Source organism: Babylonia areolata, chromosome 27, assembly GCF_041734735.1.
Source record: "Babylonia areolata isolate BAREFJ2019XMU chromosome 27, ASM4173473v1, whole genome shotgun sequence".
Taxonomy (NCBI): Eukaryota; Metazoa; Mollusca; class Gastropoda; order Neogastropoda; family Buccinidae; genus Babylonia; species Babylonia areolata.
The window spans coordinates 25,541,366-25,560,743 of NC_134902.1; the positions used below are offsets into that span (position 1 = coordinate 25,541,366).

Sequence of the window (19,378 nt, forward strand, 5' to 3'; positions counted from 1 at the left end):
TAGGATCCGGAATTTATCCTTATGGTTATGTTACAGTCTACAACAAATATGCAAACAATTTTTTACTAGATGTGGAGTTTTACTGATGCATGTTCAGCCACACAGGTCAAAGAATACATTTAAATTCAAACTATGAAAAAAAAAAAACCCACAAAAAACAAACATATTTTGCTTATTTTGTTAAAAAAAATTAAAAAGAGAGGAATGGGGATGAAAATAGATTGTTTCTCGTGTTTGTTTTTTTGTAACTTGATCAGAAAAATAATGACTAATGGTGGTTTTTGCTGTTTACTGAAGCTGCTGTTTGTGGCCTGAAACAACATGAGTGACGTCCCATTTACATAGAGGGCACACCATTTTGTGTATTGCGAACAGACAGAGAAGTCCTCACCACTGCGCTGCGTCAGTTCGAAGAGGTTTTCAACGTCTACAATATACAGTGGTACTGACTTTGTAATTTTTGCCTTTAATTGTACTAGTATTAGCCTTAAGAAACACCGTGATACAAATAATATTAGATTTGAACACTGAGTAATCCTTGGAATGATCAGTTCATTGTCCAAACGAGATTCCATGCCAACAAAGATGGCGGATATGTTGTGTCGAATTTTTCATGCATGTGGTTTTTCTTTGATTGCTTTTCGTTTTTTGCAGCTTATCCTTCATTTGGTCCCATAAGCTTTAAAATGGAATTTTATATTTCTTGTCATTTTATGTGGATGATATCCGATTGCTTGGCGCTGCGTACTAGTAGGGGTAAACGACGTAGTTTATAAGCATCTTGACAAGGAGCCCCGTGTTCACTGTGTTCAGACATGTCTCCTTCAAAGTTCACTGTCTCATTCTTTCTCTCCCTCAGTATCTTTTTTATATGTGATTATGTAAGGAAGAAAAAAAAGTTTTCATCGTTTGGCATAGATATTTAAAGTATAAACATAGTTAAATAGCACCAGATTTCCCAGATGAGTCACACGTGACCAACTGAAAATAGGGACATTGTTCATGTGCACAAACACGCGAGTCCTGGTGGTAACACGACAAAAGAAAGTAAGAAATGAACAGAAAATTTGCCTTCAGTTTCACTTCGGTTAAAAATCCATATCCATCGAACACATATTTTGGAGATGTATACTTGCAACCGTCTTCTGGAAACAGTCAGAGCAAGTAATCAGTCGTAAATCACTCGATGGAAAGACATTTCATCTTTCTGCAATTGACTTCATTTTATTTTTTGCAAAATTCTATATTTACAAATGCAGAATGAGAGAAGAAATACCTTAGCAGGGCTCAACATTAACTTTGGTCGATCGATGTGCAGCGACAGCTTGACATTGGTCCTGGATAATCTCCCACCAAGATTACCAATGAACTCCAACTATTTAAAAAGAAAAAAATCGTATGTAACAGTTACCGATGTCGTTCGATGACATTTTCGTTGGGACCTCTGCTAAGCACCAAGCTTTGTATCAAATCGAGAATCAACATCCAGCTACTATGTAACTTTTTTCCCCCACTTGCCAAGTCCGGCAAGTCACTGGGAAATTCACTTGTCCGGACAGATTTTGCACCTGCCTTCTTTTGGAAACTTGCATGCATCATCATATACGCACATGTGTGCACACACAGAAAGTAGTAGTCAAACCCTTTACTTCGAATGTTGTTTGTTTTATTGGATTTTACGAAAGAGAACTGTTGTTTTGAACAGCTAAAATAAATTTTCTCTCTCACTTAATGAAACACTGCCTTTGGCGTGTTTTCACAGTTGAATATCAGCCACAGATATTTTCTTAGCCATTTCAGCTGAAAACTGCATACTCACTCCTCTCCAAAGACAGTCTTCCACTTTTAGAGACCTTATTTGTCTTTATCCATAAAGGTCCATTGTCCGATAGAAATAAATCTTTTTGGTTTTCTTGATTTGAAATGGAACAACATTAAAGTCAGTTGCATCATGATTTTTTTTTAGTTGTGTGATGTGATCACACACGGTGATGGACCAAAGACGAACAGTGCTGTAACTATGCTATAAGAAAAATTACCATTGGTTCTCCGAAAATAGCAATAAATGGCAAATCACCTTTCAGAGCTGCATGAGGTCTCTTTTTCTCTATTGACCACTTGACACAGTCAGACTCAAAACATTATCTGCTAGACAGAATCTGACGATTGGTATTGGGAGCGTGATGGATATTTTTGAAAACACAACATGCTAGTCATGGAAAATATAACTTGCCTGGTCAGGCTAATTTGGTAAGGACACAATTATCTCCTTTCCTCAAGCAGTTGGGCAACTGTTTTTGTTGAGCCCTGCTTAATTCAGTGTTTTTAGTCAGTTGTTAAAAACCAGATATCAAATGAAAAAATACATTACTTTTGTTAACTTACACTTTGCTGAATTTCACACAAAATGGCGTTATTATAAGGAAATAATTGAAACAGAAAAAAAATATATATATATATGTACTTATCAGATATAAATGTAATGTATGGGTGCATGTTTATGTATGCAAAAAGTGTATATGTGTATGTGAGGGTGTATGTGTGTGTATGAAATGTATACACATACAATATGTGTGTATATGTGTGTGTTGTGTATATATCAATATTGTATCCAAGCCAATTATATAAGACAAGAAAGGGTTATGACAATATGAGCATTGTAATGAATACATAAATACCTGATGCAAGTGCATGTTCAGCTGAACATTAATTGAAAATAATAGATTATTTCATGTATACGTTACCATTTTAGTAGTAATTTTCTTTTTTTTTTTTTTTGGGGGGGGGGGGGGGGATGTGTTTTTTCTTTTTTTGTTTTTGTTTTTTGTCTTTATTTTCCTTGGGTTTTGAGTGCTATACTGTAGTGTGTAACCTTTTTGTGACTCACCTGTGTAAACAAAGTGAGTATGTTTTAACTCGATGTTCAGTTGTCTGTGTGTCCATGTAAACTTTAACATCACCATTTTCTCTGGAAATACTTTGCCTACCAATACCAAATTTGGCTTAAACATAGTATGAAGAGAAATCTTCACAGTCATACCAATAACAGGTTGTAAGTCTCCCGATTTAAGCCATATATTTGAATTATTAATGGTTTGTTTTGTTGAGATGTGTTCCAAAATCCAAAAATTCTTTAAACCGCTTTCCACTGAGTTTGGCCGACCAGAAGGTAGGTTGTTTTCGAAGGTGACATGACCTCTTATTCGCAATTAAAAGGAAAGAAACACAAATTCTGGACAGAACACTTGCAGTGATACTTAGTACACCATCGATGTGTTTACTGCATATGAATATTCTAAAGTGGACACTGAATTAACAGTAATGAACATAAAAGAAAAATTGAATCGATCGTTTCTTTTCACCCCATTGTAGACTTGCTTGTGCAGATCTAGAGATCTACTGTGTGCTGTGATGTGTTTGAAGGAGATGGCAACGTCGTCTTTACTGCCGAAATAAAAGAATTATCGAGATATAATAAAACACACAAAAAAAAGCATGATTAATTTGATTTAAACTGCGTTATTACATCCACTACAATCACATCTGTTTACAGCAGGAAGAAGAAAATGTCAACATTGTTTTAAGTTTTAGATTTAGTCATTTGACATCAGATGTGCTGCAGCCTTGGGGGATTACTACGGATTAGTCTGCCTGCATCAGAACTGAACATGCCAGGTGTTTTTTTTTTAATTAAAAAAAAAAAAAAAAAAAAAAAAAAAATCCCCCAAACTTATATGATACATTATATATCATATTTAATATAGAGCACCTTACAACGATTTCTTAGGTCTCTTTTTTTCTCCTCATGATTCCTTTACTGGATAAAGCGCAGAGTACAAGTGAGTCTTGAAGGCTTTGCCTTTTGTCTTTGACGTATCATCCAGTTCGAAAATTGAAAAGGTGTGAAATCAAGTCTTGTTCGTCAGAAATGGAATCTTTTGTTGTGGTTTTGTCAAATGGAAATGGGTTTGTAGACATTTCACCCACTCATCTCAGTCTTTTTTTTTTTCTCCCTGTCCAGTTTGTGCCAAAATGGGGGGGGGGGGGGGGGGGGGGGGGTGAATAAATGACTGATAAAAAAACAAACAAACAAAAAAACAACCAAAAAAACAGATCTCTAAGTGTAACAATAGCTCTTCCTGGTATGAAGGAATTTAAGAAATTCTGTCCTAGTATAACTAATGGATGGCACTAAATGACAAGGCAGGGATCCTCGACTGGTTTGCAGCAAGCAGCTCAACATCGGTCCCGAATAATGATTAACAGATGTTACATTCAGTTCTCATTCAGTGAAAGTCTAGATACATACTTTAGTTCTGGCGTTTTCATGGAAATGCAGGCCTTTCTTGATTCTTGAGTTTGCAGACTTTTGCTTTCGCTGCTGTCCAGCATAAACTTTTCACTGTTGGCTGATAGAATCTGTCCGTGTAAGTCTTCAGAGCGACAAAAAAGTCCAACCAGGAATCAAACTAATCCAAACAGGAATCAGACTCTTGACCCACAAATAGGTCTTTTTCTTTCTCTTTCTGGTCTTACAGTTCGGAAGAACCAGGTTTATTTGGGCTCATTGAAAAGTTTGAAAGATAGCATACAATTACAAGTTTCATGGACTAAACGTTTGGTTTGATTAACTTTATTAGAAACAGCTTTTCCATACCAGGGTTTAGGTTTGGTACAGCACACTATGGGTCATTCACCACAAAAAAGAAAATCAGTAGGTCATTTTCAAAATTAATGGTTTAGGACAAATAACCCATTCTTCCTCCACCTGGGCTAAACACATGCACACATTCCTAAAATCTTGTCTTCCTGCCTGCACACACATATATACAGACAGACACACCCATCGCAGGATGTAATAGTAATACATAACCTTTTCTGAATTGTGCATAGTGTTCAGACAGATGTCAGGAAACAGATACTTTGAGAGTGGGCAATGCATGTTATTGGGAAATATGTAAGTCTGTGTTTCCTGTTATGTTGAATTCAGCAAGAATGGTTTTCCACATTTAGTTTGGCAGTATATTATTAGCTGAGATTTGCCACTTCTTGCTAAAACATTCGTGTGTCAGTATGTCCGACAGTGTGTGTTTGTGTGTGTGTGTGTGTGTGTGTGTGCGACTTGAATTGAGTTTGTACCTGCATGTTGATGAGTGCGCAAAGAGCGCTGACTCATGTATTTAGTGAGTCAGATATCCACTCTGTCTTATCTTTCTCTGTGTCACACACGCAAAGGGTTCGCAGGTCTGGTACATGGGATGAGAGGTTATACTTATAGCTTATAGTATAGTCATTTATTTCATTCTACTTTTTTTTTCTTTTTTTTTTTAGTTTTGAATCTTTGTTTTTTCTGCTCAGTGGTTTTTTTTTGTTTTTTTTTTGTTTTGTTTTTTAAGTTTTGAATCTATTATTGTTTTTTTCTGCTCAGTGTTTTTTGGTGGTTTTTTTTTTTTGTGTGTGTGTGTTTAAGATGATATTATATAATAGTATATAATCTGTTTGTTTTTTTCCCCATTACAATTAAATTGGTTATTCATCAATTGTATTTATTTTTCCAGTTTAAATTGCCATCATGCCTCCCATGAAGCTACAGAGTTCAGACGGTGAGTTGTTCGAGGTGGAGACAGAGATTGCAAAACAGTCAGTGACGATCAAGACCATGCTGGAAGGTAAGAAATTGAGTCTCTGGGTTCCTCTACTCTTTTAGTAGTGCTCATCTCTTCTTCCTGTACAGTTAACTGTTTACGCCATACGTCATGTGCGTAGGACCAAATTTGATAGCACACACAGTGGTGCTGTCTGGTACAACTACAAGCTGTTGTTTGAAATGTCTAGTACTAGGTACATGTATAGGATACATGTACAAAAATCACACCAGAAAAACTGAATGGTAAACTTTGTGCTTTTAGAATGCTGTAGGTGTATCAGCATGACACTTGGCAGTCTGTTGGTTTGTTGTAGATACAGTCTATGCCAGAGTTGACATTTCGTCTATTTGAATTATATTTATGATTCGGCATGGAGAGAGATAGAGATTCCATATGTAGAGGTTATATTAGTAATCACCATCACTACTTCCGTGTGCATTGTTTCCTTAACAGAACAACAAGCTGTTTCTGATTGTCTAAATCCAATACAAGGAAATAATATCCCGCCAAGAGTGTTTCATCATGTGTGAAATTGGGTCTTGTTTTCAGATCTGGGCATGGATGATGATGAGGAGGAAGCTGTCCCTCTGCCAAACGTCAATGCTGCCATCTTGAAGAAGGTGATCCAGTGGTGCACCTATCACAAGGATGACCCCCCACCCCCTGAGGACGATGAGAACAAGGAGAAGAGAACAGATGACATCTGCTCTTGGGACGCCGAGTTCCTCAAGGTTGACCAGGGAACACTTTTTGAGCTCATCTTGGTGAGTTGCTTTTTGTACAGCAGTGTTTCAGCAAACTTTGGCATGTATTCCTTGTGACAAACCCTCTTATAGCTCATCTCGTGAATTGCTTTTTGTGCGGTGGAGTTTGGCAGGCTTTTACATATGCTACTTTAAGTCAAACACTCCTTTAGCACATTGTGGTGAGTTGCTTTTTGTACTGTGGATTTGCAGCAGGCTTTGGCATATGCTTTCCTGGACGTCGTGGGTGTGCTCACACCCACACACATGGTTTTTGCTATGTAACTCAAGTTATTTTGAAGCCACCTCCATTAAATTTCTTGACTTTGTTTATAATGTATCATACTACATATCAACTGAAAATTTTGTTTTATCCATAAACAAAGAAATATACAATAAAAGTCCCAGTACGTCGTGGGTGTGTGCACACCCATACTCTCAAAGAATAAATCTTGTGCGCTGTACGTCATGGGTGTGGACACCCATACTTACAAAGAGCAGCCTTGTGTGCCATACATTGTTTATATGACGTCACTAGTGCCTGCTGGGGGGACACAGAGAGAGAGAGGCATTGGTATGAAAATGCTTCTTGCCCACCGTTTGGATTTGGTGCCACCAACATCAGGCCTTTCTGTCTATTGTGCATCATATCCTGATTCAAGTCCGTGGTTTTACTCTGAAGTTTAACTCATTTCAAAAATGGATATTAGTTCTACTAGATAAAAAAAAAAAAAAAAAAAAACTGATTTAAATACAATTTTGAATGAATTGTTTTTCTTATAAAAAAAATCATCAGAACTGATTGGTATCGGCTATTTTTATCTAGTTTGAAAAGCCTTTTTTGATAACTAGATATAACTGTATGTCTGAAATTCATTGATCTAAATCTAGTTGATAAAGAAATTTTATTCTTATTCCAATCAGTTCAAAGGAAAGGAAACACGCATGTGGAAAAAAAAAGGAAAAAAGCCAGGAATGCCAACATCTCAGTCAAGGGAAAGGGGACTGGTACCAGTGCCGCTGGCTTCAGTTGAACTCCATACAGTAAACGCACTGTGCTCGTGTCTGTTGCATCATGCGATAAGGGAGGAGGGGAGTGGGGAAAAATGGGGAAGGGCTAGAAAGAATCACTTATACTTGTGTCGACACTTTAACAATCCAATCTGACAGCTTATGGAATGGATGTGCGTGCGTTTGTGTGTATGTGTGTAGACGATGGGGTGTGTGCGTAAACACACAAAAGAAAAACAGTGTTTCCTGTAACAGTGTAAGCCTAAAATCTGATACAAAACCAAAAAAACCATTTCTGTTCATAATGGAGATGCATCTTTTGTACTTCATCTGTAGATCACTGATCTAAATAGCATATGTATATAAGCTGCAGCCACCAAATGTATCAGTGGCAACGGATTAGTTCCTGAAAGAAACCATGGGTTGCTGTGCACCCACGATATATGGGAAGGGGTTAGTTCCTACACAGAGAGACCATGGGTTGCTGTACACCCACGGCGTACAGCAAGGAGTCTTTTTAGGCGACGTACAGGAAAGGTTAAGTAAAAGACTCTTTAGCTCATCCTGGTGAGTTTCTTTTTTTTATAGTGAAGTTTCAGCAGGCTTTGGCACATGTTACTTAATATATCACTCTTAGTTTTAGCTCATCCGGGTGAGTTGGTCTTAGTACAGTGGAGTTGCAGCAGGTATTGCCATATTTTAATTAAATTTGAACGCTCTTTGAGCTCACTCATTCTGGTGAGTTGCTTTTTGTACCGAGGAGCTTCAGCAAGCTTTATTGCATTTTCTGATGTCAGGTTGGCTCGTATTGTGAGGCACATCCTGATTGTTTCAAAATTTGATTTTAATAATATGTAATTTGTGACAATCGTGCTTAATAAAAATCTCTGAACCGGTCATGTTGGTTATCTCTGAACTTTGTTTCAAATGTTGACACAACATTGAAAAGTCTGGAAAGTGAACAGAAATGTTGCTTTCAAACACCTGTAAAGTAAACAGAAACATTGTTCTGAAAAGCTGACAGTCTTCAAAATGAATAGGAACTATGGTTTGGTGATGTATAATTTTTTTATCATTTAGGATAAATACAAAATTGGCATGAACTGCAGAGCATTTGTGCTCCCCCTCACTCACTCTCTCCAGGCGCTTTTGCTGAAACACGTGTGCATGCTACAACCCTATCATAAACGTCTTTGTCTCGTAATGGTTGCTGAGTTTGTGGACAGCTGTCCCACACAACAACAGATACTCTCTCTCTTTAACCATTGAAGAGTTTTTCTTTGCCTCATAATATTGTTCACATGTTCTGAGATTTTATGTGATTTGCCGAGATCTATGTTCCAATGCGAGAAAAATAACATAAACCTATCTTATTGTTCCATGTTATTGTGGTTGTGTTTTTTTTTGTTTTTTCAGAAAAAAAAAATCTTTTTTCCCCTGAGGGAACAGTAAGAAAAAATAATCCAATATTACAAGACTGGGGGCTTTTTGCCTTGTTGACGAAGGGAGGGTTTGCAAACCCACTTGTGTCTGATTTTTATGGAGGTTCATGGGCTATTTTTAGTGAGAATCGCATGCGCATACATGTCTTATTTCCTTTTTTTTTTTTTCCCCCCCAAGGTCAGTGATAGGCTGTAATTTTGTTGAGGAAATCACTGTTTTGATTAAAGGATTTTGAAGATTTTCGGTGACAGTTTTCTCAAGTTTACATGATATATTTGGTTTCATATTTACACCAGTTATTTGCTTTAGTCTTATATGTTTACTTTGAGTGTGTTTCTTGTCACATCTCTGCCACTACATATTCGAACTGATCCATATGTAAGTTCTACCGAAAAGTTGTCAAACTCAGAAAAGCCCGTTATGGTGGTGGGCTGCTCATGTCGTCATATTACCGGCTTCTCTGTGAGCGACGAAAAGTTCACCGCAGAAGCGAGCCTGCAGACCCTCCCTGCTGTGTGGGAGTTAGTTTGTGTGTGTATGTTTGACTGATGGGGTGTTGGTGCGGGTTGCAGGCTGCCAACTACCTGGACATCAAGGGCTTGCTGGACGTCACCTGCAAGACGGTGGCCAACATGATCAAGGGCAAGTCCCCAGAGGAGATCCGCAAAACCTTCAACATCAAGAACGACTTCACGCCTGCAGAGGAGGAGCAGGTCAGTTGGGTATTTTTGTGGGTTTTTTTTTTTCTCTTTGCAGCAGCAGCATTGTCGCTGTCAGTGTCTCGTTTTGTTCTGTGTTGGCACTTCTTACTGTTCCTATGGGATTTTTATTTTTTAATTTTTATTTTATTTTAAGAATTTGTTATTTAAAAAAAAAAAAAAAAAAAAAGAAAGAAAGAATAAAAGAAATGCCTTTTGTATAAGGTCTTCAAAGAATTTTAAGAAAATACCATAGTAAGGTTTGTTAAAGGTTTTGATTTTAGACTTTTGTATTATGGAATTAAAAAAATTAAAAAAAAAAAAGACAGTCTTTCTGCTTGTCATAAAGCATAGCAGCAAAATTTTCCACCTGAACTTAACCCCTAGGCTGCCTGCATGACGAGATAACTCGTCATGGCAAGCATGTATGCTTCGCTGCCTGCATGACGAGATAACTCGTCATCGAAATATTCTGACTTTTCCCTGGTTTGCATTCACTTCCTTGGCAAAAATAGTGGTAGCTTTAGCCTGGGGAATCTCTCTAGATTCTATTCATAGCTAGAAACCCCATCTACGTCATGAAGCAGTCCTTTATTTGAACGTTTTGGTTGGGTCACTGTCCAAGTGTTTGCCTGACTTCTCTCCTCGCTCGCTCAACAAAATGTTGGACTGACGCCATGCTCAAGACATGCGATCGTGACGAACTAAATCAACCATGATTTCTTTCTTTAGCTGATGCTCAGAAAGAATTGAAGCGTAAATTCGAAGGAGAAGATAGAGATGAACATTTATAGGACGATCTGATAGAAAATAAAGGGAGTAATCAAGAGAGTGGCCAAGATGCGACTGTCAGTGAGTGATGCCGGCTGTACAGATGTTAGCAGACGACAGATGACCGAATTAGCAGCAGAGCAATATTCTTGGCACGCAGCCAACGCGGTCTGATGAGAACTGAATCAAGTGACCATGTGAGAGGGGTGAGGAGGAGGGGGGTGGAGACTGAGGGGGCGTGGCCTCACATCCATCTTATCACTTGGAGAAGTCACAATGTATTGTGTATCTATCTCTTAAAATATATATATATATATATATATATATATATATATATATATATATATATATATATATATATTGTGGTTGTTCTAGTATGATTTTGTGTTTGCAGATATCCATTTGTCCAGAAAATATGATGTTTTTGTGCAAATTACCAGACTGTTTGTAATGAACAAGTTGAAAATGTGACAAAAAACAAAACACTGATTTCAAAACAACAGCATGTCACTAAAAATATATAAAATGGGAAAACAGCATGTGTTTTGTATTCTTTATTCATTTACCTTTCAGAAAATATATACTTTTATGGGTCTTTCTCCAATAACAAAGAGCACAGAATTTTTGGAAAATTTATACCCGTTTTTTGTGAAAAAACCCTGGCAAATAGATTTCACTTAAATCTTATTTTCCTGGCAGCGAAAGGGTTAAATTTAGAGGAAAGATGACAGTGATTTTTTTTTTTTTTTATTTTTTTTAAATACCTGATCCGGAACAGTGAAAGGATTCTCTGTTCTCATTCAAGCAGCAGACAACTATTTATGTGAGGAGCATAAGTCAGCACTCAAAATACCATCTGTGCCTTTCCCACTTGTTGACGCTTTAGTTTATTTAAACCTTTGGTGTTTTAAGATTTTTAAAAAGTCGTCTTTTTTTTTATGTAGATTTTTTTTTTTTTTAATGAAAACAGTATTTGAACCCTGTATGTGTGACTACTGTTCTTTGATAAGAGATCACAATGGTTGGGATTTTTTTTTTTTTTTTTTTTTTTTTTTTTTTTTTTTTTTTGTGGTAATCAGTTCAGAAAATTATCTTTTTTTACACTCACCTGTGTGAAAGAGAATCTGTCAAGAGATTTTTCTTTTATTAAAAGCTTTTTTTTGAGAGAGAGCAAACGTCACAACTGGTACATTTCGAGGGTAGCACTAGCATTCTGCACATAGCTTCAGTATGCTATACATGCTGTAAAAATACTATGCTAAAATCTGTGCGGCACCTAGTTTATCAGCAAGCAGAAGTTGTTTTACTGGCCCGAACCACTTGATGCTCAGTTAACATTTTGCATTTTTGAGCTTACTCTCTGTTTGAACGATTTCGCTTTGCTCCATCTTATTAGAAACAAAACAAAACAGCAGCAACAATAAGGGATGAAATGATAATTTAAAATATCAACAGCAAAGACAGAACCAGGTACATAGTGCTTCCGTGAAGCTTACAACAATGAAGCTTCATCTCTGAACTCGCACCAGAAATTCTGTGCTTTATGCTCATGAATTATAGTGAAATTATCTGTACTGTCAGTTTCTGTGTGATGTGTTTGATAAGCGTTCAGAGTTTTAGTTATGAAATATCCAAGCTAAAAAGCAGCAATAAAGTCAGGCAGTTGGGATGGGTTAAAATGTTGATCGATTTGATCATAGCAGTCGCCAGCTCATTAAATAACTGAAATGTCAGTTGATGTGGACAGGACTGCCTGGCATGGGTGGAAACATTCACACACCACTCCAGCCTCCTGCATAAAGGTTTTGGTTTGACAGTTCGAAATGCGTTTTGCTGTTATGTGGTGAATCATCCAGATAGTTGCTAATCACAATTCTAGTTTGCGGTTGGCAGGTCTGAGCAAGCTGTTGCAATGCTGAAGTAGCAGAAAAAAAAAGAAGAAAAAGAAATTATTTCAAATTTAAAGAAAAGAAAGGGAACTGGTGCGAAAGGGGTAATAATTCGTCTGTGACATGTTATACATAGCGAGTCAGTGGAGTTTTCATTTTGTCACTCTTGAGAATATTTATCTTTGCGACTGATTCTTCTCACTCATCTCTCTGAAAAAAAAAAAAAAAAAAAGTGTTATTTTGCTGCAAAGAAACGAACAGCCACACATCATCTCGAAGTTTAACAGTAAAGAACTTATGTCTTTGGGCTAAAACCACATGACATGCTCTGTGCTGCGTGTCAGCTGTGTTTTTAAAGTGAAACAATCTCCTTTTCCTGCATGTTGCTTTCTTGGGGGGGGGGGGGGGGGGGGGGGGGGGGGGTTAGACAAGCGTTCAGAGTTTTTCAGTGTACTGCAAGCAAGTGATAAAAGTCATTTGAAAGGTTAAAACATTGATCTGTTCTATTGTAATGTGTATCTGTCTGGATTAGGTGGATATTCCTCTCATTGTCAGGAATACTATAGCTGAGAACAATTGTTTTCCTCTGAAGATGCCATTTTCAGAAAGAAAAAATAAGATTAAAGTAAGACAGATTTGAAGAAAAATTCAGGTGGTGATTTCAAGTGGAGACAAACAACATTCTCCATTATTATACAACTGATTTATTGACTCAGTATGTTCCTATGAAAATGAATATGTAAATACATAAAAAAAAAAGAAATTTCATCAGGTGGCTGTTTCATATAGTTTGTAAGTTATTCATCAAATGTTGGGCTGGAATGTTTTGTGTCTCCCTTGGTTTTCAACCAGTTCAAGCTGGGTCTGTGGTATGGAAAAATCATGTGCTTGTGTGTTTTTGTTGCAGGTGCGGAAAGAGAATGAATGGTGTGAGGAGAAGTAACTTGGCTTTGAAGTGTGATACAGTGACATTTCTGCCCCTCTCCTCTCTCTCCCTTCCCACTCTCCTGGCATCCATGCAGACAAAAGTGATGAACAATCCCTGAGTGTGTGTTTCACTCTGTCCGATCGTTTTTTGACAGCACCTTCAGTCTTCAGTCTCCTCCACATGAAAGGACCTCAGTTTGTCTGTGTTGTTGGTTTACTGCGAAGAAACCTCTTTGATAGACTGAAGCACTGTGCATCAAAATAAACAAATAACAGCCCTTTTTTTGTCTGCTTTTTTTTGTGTGGTCAGTTGGGATGGGAGCAGTTGTTTTTTTTCTTGTGGCATTTTTTTTTTGTTTTTTGGTATGTTTTATCTGTGTATTAGGTAAATTTTTGCTGGTTTGCTTTCAGCATTTATTAGATGTGAATAAGACTAGTAATTTTTATTTAACTCCTTTCATGACATACATTGTCCATAAAAGAAAAAACAAGTTTTTTTCCATTTATAATACTAATACCAAAAAGCGTAAATAAGAGGTGGGAAAAACAGTGCCCATGTAATCTAACTCTTTTGATGATGATTTCTTAAAGTCCACAAGCCAGCTATCTGTAAAATTTCTTCATGTTATGTTCAGCACTAGGTTGTGTATTTGCTTTGAGTTGTGTGTTGTTAGCACAGCCATATTAGTCCAGGCTTTTCGTTTCCTGCTCTGATCCTGTGCACTGTGTTTTTCGACATTAGAATTGATAACAGAGGAATGTCTGTAAAAGTAGAGCCTGTATGCGTGTGACTGTGAGTTAACAGAGCTTTTTTTTCTCCTAGAAAGACGTGTACATTTTTTTTCATCTCTTTGTCATTTTTTAAGGGTGCTGTTTATTCAGTTAGGGTTGGATGATGATGTGTGTTATGTTTGGAAAATAAAGATTGTCAAAAAGTTATCGATTAAAGATTTTTTTTTCTCTCCCAAATGAGACCCATATCTTTATTTCTATCTTTTCCCCTCCACTTTTATAAGGGTGCTGGGAGGATTGGTTGGATGATGTGGATATTTTTCAGCTTATATTAAAAAAGAAAAAAAAGATATCAAAAGTTCTTTATTTAAGTTTTTGAATTTCTAATTTTAGGTGTGACTTTTAGGGTCTTCTTACATTGTGTTTTGTCATCAAACCCAGTGAAAGAACCTGATCGCTTGTGTGAGAAAGATCGAAGTGGGTGGGGATCATTTGTTGTGTGCGTCAGAGCTCACAGCTTGAACAGTGAAGTAATCTTGTGTGAGGTGTTTGTGTTTGAACAGCCTTGTATGCTGCCAGCCATTTTCTTCTTTCTTCGTTTTTTTGTTTTTTGTTTGTTTGTTTGTTTGTTTGTTTTTTTGTGTTTTTTTTTAAGTATGTTTCTTTGATCTAGTTGTTTATATCAGATTGCCCTTCATTTGAGGTGCCAAAGCCTTGACAAGTCAGCTTGAGCAGAAGACCAATAGATCTACCAGGTCAGACACCATTTGTGCAAACTGCCTGGGGTTGCCATATGTAATTCCTTCAAGTTGATGTACTTACTGTTTTAGTTTATCACATGTTTTACTTATCTATCCCCAGTGTTTAACAAAGGCCCCTCCCACCCGTATTCTCCACACTGGGGTGAACGTTCCTTCAGTTTGTGTAATTTTGCGCCCAACCTTCCCCCCCCACCCTCACTCCTCCATGGCTGTCAGATTGTCAAGAATACTGACAGAAAATACTGTGATCAAAAAGAGTTGGGGGGGAAAACAAAAACATGAAAACTTAGACGAATGGTACAGGGCCCTACAGTCCATGTTTTTATAGTAAGTGTTTTTGATCTTGTATTTTGGTCAAGTTTGCAATGGGTTATTTCTGGGTCTTTTGAGCTGCCTCTCATTGTATATGAGCTGTCCAGACTGGATCAATAGTTTTGAGGTGAGGGAGATTGAGCAGGTTGGTTTGTTTGAGGGAAGGGGGTATAGGCAGGGTTTGCCATTGGTTTACTTGTATCATTTCTTGATTGATATTGGCTGTGTGAATGTTGATAATATTATAATAAATTTGATCCAGAAAGTTATCAACCTGTGTTTGGGTGCAAAGAATTGTTTCTGCCATGGGAATACAAGCTTGGAAGTTTTAGCATGACGTTTCTGTAGAAAGGCATTGTATGTAAATGAGTTTTAGAACATGAGATCAAGGAATTTGTTAGCTATGTATGTGCTGCTTCACTAGCTTTTTTTATCTTCTTTTTTTTCTATCCCTTGCATTGCAGGTTGTATTTCTCTCATCGAAACATCATTAATGACAGAATTTTGCACAATTCACACATATCACTATATAAAAATTTCATCATTAAAACTTTTTTTTTTTTTTTTTTTTAGTGACATTTAACTTTGAAAGGTATTTCAGAAAGAAGAAAAATAGAGAAGAAAAAAAAAAAAAGCAGTGAAAGAAAAAAATACAGAAAAAGATTATCTGACATAAAAAAAAACAACAACAAAAACCTGGTATGTATCAAACACATTTATACAGTAAAGAAACACCTGTAATTAATATAAGACCACCACTTTGCTTTGAAGTCTTGTATGTTGCAATGCATTCTTGCACTGTGTTCTTCTATTTTATGCCAGGAAATGTACTTTCAAAATTTAACTTGTGTATCGTGTTTAGAATGGTACCGTTAAAGGTAATGTTGGTGTCCAAGAAAACACACACACACACACTTTGAAGTGTCAAAAAAAAAAAAAAAGCAAAAAAAAGCACGATGTTAGTTTGAACGTATTGTAATGTTTTAGTTGCCTCCTCAAATCATACCATGTTTAAAAAAAAAAAAAAAAAAAAAAAAAAAAAAAAAATTGAAAAAGCCAGAAATTCAGACATTATACAATGATATTTATCTGATTCATCATGCATGCAAAGTGTAAGGCCTTTCTAAGCGGGTTGGGTTGGGTTATGCTCCTTGTCGGGCATCTGCTTAGCAGATTTGGTGTAGCGTATATGGATTGGTCCGAACGCAGTGACGCCACCTTGAGAAACTGAAACTGCTGTTGTCTGTTGTGTCACTGAGAAATAACAGCGAAGAAATCTAAATCACTGAGCGTTTAGAAGTCTCTCACTCACTCTCTAATTGTCTCTGTCTCTCTAGCTGTCCTTTGTCTCTCTCTTTATCTCTGTCTCTGTCAGTCTCTCTCGCTCTCTCTCTTTCTCCCTCTCTACCTCCCCTCCCCCCGCCACCCCCCCTCCTTCAACTTCCCAACTCTCTGTCCGTCTGTCTGTCTCTGTATGTCTGTCTCTCTGTCTGTCTCCTTCTCTCTCTCTCTCTCTTCCTCTGATCCTGTCTCTCTCTGTGTCTCTTTCTATGTCTCTCTCTCTCCGACCCTCTCTCTGCCCCCTGGCCCCTTCCCACACCCCTCTCCCTCCCGACTCACTCTGTCTGTATCTCTCTCTGTCTCTGTCTGTCCCCCCCCTCTCTCTCTCCCTCTCCATCTGTCTGTCTGTCTTTCCTGGCAGTCTCTTTGACAGGCACTTCAACGGCCGATGACTGATCACTACCGAGCCAAAGACTAAACTCATCTCACCAGGGTTATTATTCAGAACTACACCACGAAACACAGGACTGACAACGGACTGCTTAGCAGATTGGTGGAGCGTATATTGATTTGTGCGAACGCAGTGACGCCTCCTTGAGGAACTGAACTGAACTGAACAGCAAAGTGTGTAGGCAAGCACGCTGGAGATGCAGGAAAGCGTGCACACAACGAAACGCAGCAGCCATTGACGACTCGCGAGGACCGCAACTGGTTAAAAGGAAGCAACTCGGAAAAGATGACTTGAATTCAACACTGGATTGTTTCCCCTTTACGATGCTTTTAAGCATGAGCGGGTGTTGCGCCATAATGATGGCACTTACCACCACCCCCTCCCTTACAAATATAAACAATTGGGAATATATTGTTACACACACACGTATATATAAAGAGAAAGAGAGGGAAAAGGGCACTATTGCTGATGTCGAGCTTCGGATGCCAATCATCTGAGCCCCCCTCCTCCACACATGATAGATTCTCTCTCTCTCTCTCTCTCTGTGTGCAGAGTTAACACATATAACAATCTTGACACACAGACACACTGATGACGTAAGTTCTTTTTCGTTACTCCTTAAAAAAACAACAACTTAACCTAGGTTTTTGTTCACATCCTGTGTTTGTGTGATTTTGTGACCAGCAGGGTAAACGATGATGTAAAAAAATTTTTTTTTTTAAATCAGTAAATATCCCACCAGTCCATCCATTCATTCAACCACCCATGAGTAAAAAAGTCAGTGAAGTCAGGCAGTCTGTCAGTGAAATGAATCGTATCGAAGTAGGTCAACTGTCCGAAAATTCACATTCTTTTTCGTTGATGCACAACCGTCTTTGGAACAACATTGCATAAATTCTCAAACAATCGAGGGAAATTCAGTGCATACATTTTATTATTCAGTTCCGTAAAACACAGTTTTGCAAATGGAAAAGTTATTTTTCAAAAAGAAAAAAAATCATATTACAATGTATGGGCTACTTTGGCACACCTTAACGTTAAACTAATGCACATTTATCAACAATATAATAAAATCATAATTTTTGACTGTTTTCTCATGAAGTGAGTCTCAGTTTTATTTTCAATGCGGCATGAAAGTGCACAGAGGGATCATTATGTGCTAGACCACATGTGCGCGCGCACACACACACACTACACACACACACACACACACACACACACACACACACACACACACGTTGACGAGAACGTTTACGTTGAAAATCGAAACCAATCCGTGTGGAATATAAGTGATGGAAATTAACAAAACTTGTAAACGGAACAAATGACAATTTTAGTGAAAAAGGTATGTATGTTTTTAGATAAGGTATAATCGTAAGGTGACATTACAAATGATTTTGATATGCTTTCGGATAATGTACTATCGTAAGGTGAGATTACAAATGATTATGGTATGTTTCCAGGTAAGCTGGTATCGTAAGGTGACATTACAAATGATACAGGTATGTTTTCAAATACGTTAGTATCGTAAGGTGATATGACAAATGATTTACAGCAATGTTCTGGGAATATTCTGTCATGAATGATTTCAGTTTGCTACTTAACGCACTTCATTCAGATGATCGACAGACCCACAAGAACTGCAGCCACATCCCAAACGTTACTCCCAAACGTTCAACTCACAGTTTGAAATAAAATGAATAAACAAATAAATAAATGAATAAATAAAGCCGAAAACACTCGTTTATGTTTGCAGCAAGTACTTTTAATCTTAAACAGGAAATCAGTTGTCTCAAAAACATCAAAGAACATTCATCGCTTTCAGAAGCCTGACACATCTTGACAAGGTAAGTTCTTATTTGATCTTTAGCAAATCACATTTTTATGCTTCAGTAAAATACGGCTTCACAAATCACGAACGAGGTCTTTTAAAGTTTTGTATCACTTTTTTTGTATAATGAACACGCACTGTTTAAACCCAGACATATGAAAAGTAACATTAATTACCTTACCATGGCTGTCATGCAATGTCATGCAATTAAAACGTGCTGTTACGAAAAAAAAAGAAAAGCCTTGTTTTGGCAACTAAAACTAGTTTCGGTTTAAATCTAAATTAACCAATCAGACTAACAACACTTTCATTATAGAATCACCCCCACTGAAATTCTGTCCGGCTTAAAAAACGAGCAAAAAAAAAAAAAAGAAAAAAAAAGAAAAAAGAAAAAAAGCCCCGCAACTTCATTTTCTCTTTCAAATAACTGATAATCATTCTGCACTAAGACCCCCTCCCCACCATCCCCATAACCCCCCACCCCCACCCCCCCTGGGCCCCCGCCCCGCTGCCACCAAAACAAAAAACAAAACAAAAGACACACACACCTCGAAGTCTCCTAAGATTTCCGTGTTTCGTAAAAGTGTTTTCAGATTTGAACATCAACTGATAGAGCACGCATTGTTTCAAATCATTTGAAACAAACGTAGGTATTTGCATTTGTGATAAACCTGCAAATCATATTTACTTAAACAGGTACATTTTGATTTGAGTATGAGCAGAAACCCATTTTCTTTTCTTTTTTTCTTTCTTTCTCTCTCTCTCCCCCCCCCCTCCCCCGCCCCCCCCCCGAGGTTGCTAAATTTATCTCTGATAATCAGTCAGTCAATCATACTGATTTTTTTTTTTTTTTCCCATCTCTCTTTTTTTGCATTTTTTT

At 37.5% G+C, this 19,378-nt stretch overlaps 1 protein-coding gene across 1 annotated transcript; it reads left to right on the plus strand.

Moving 5' to 3' along the window:
• Positions 1-319: 319 nt before the first annotated feature.
• On the plus strand, positions 320-15,204 carry LOC143301171 (S-phase kinase-associated protein 1). The gene is made up of 5 exons (XM_076615264.1): positions 320-442; positions 5,559-5,669; positions 6,198-6,412; positions 9,418-9,558; positions 13,111-15,204. The coding sequence occupies exons 2-5, from the start codon at positions 5,573-5,575 to the stop codon at positions 13,144-13,146; spliced, it is 489 nt and encodes a 162-aa protein (XP_076471379.1). The 5' UTR covers positions 320-442; positions 5,559-5,572; the 3' UTR covers positions 13,147-15,204.
• Positions 15,205-19,378: the final 4,174 nt, after the last annotated feature.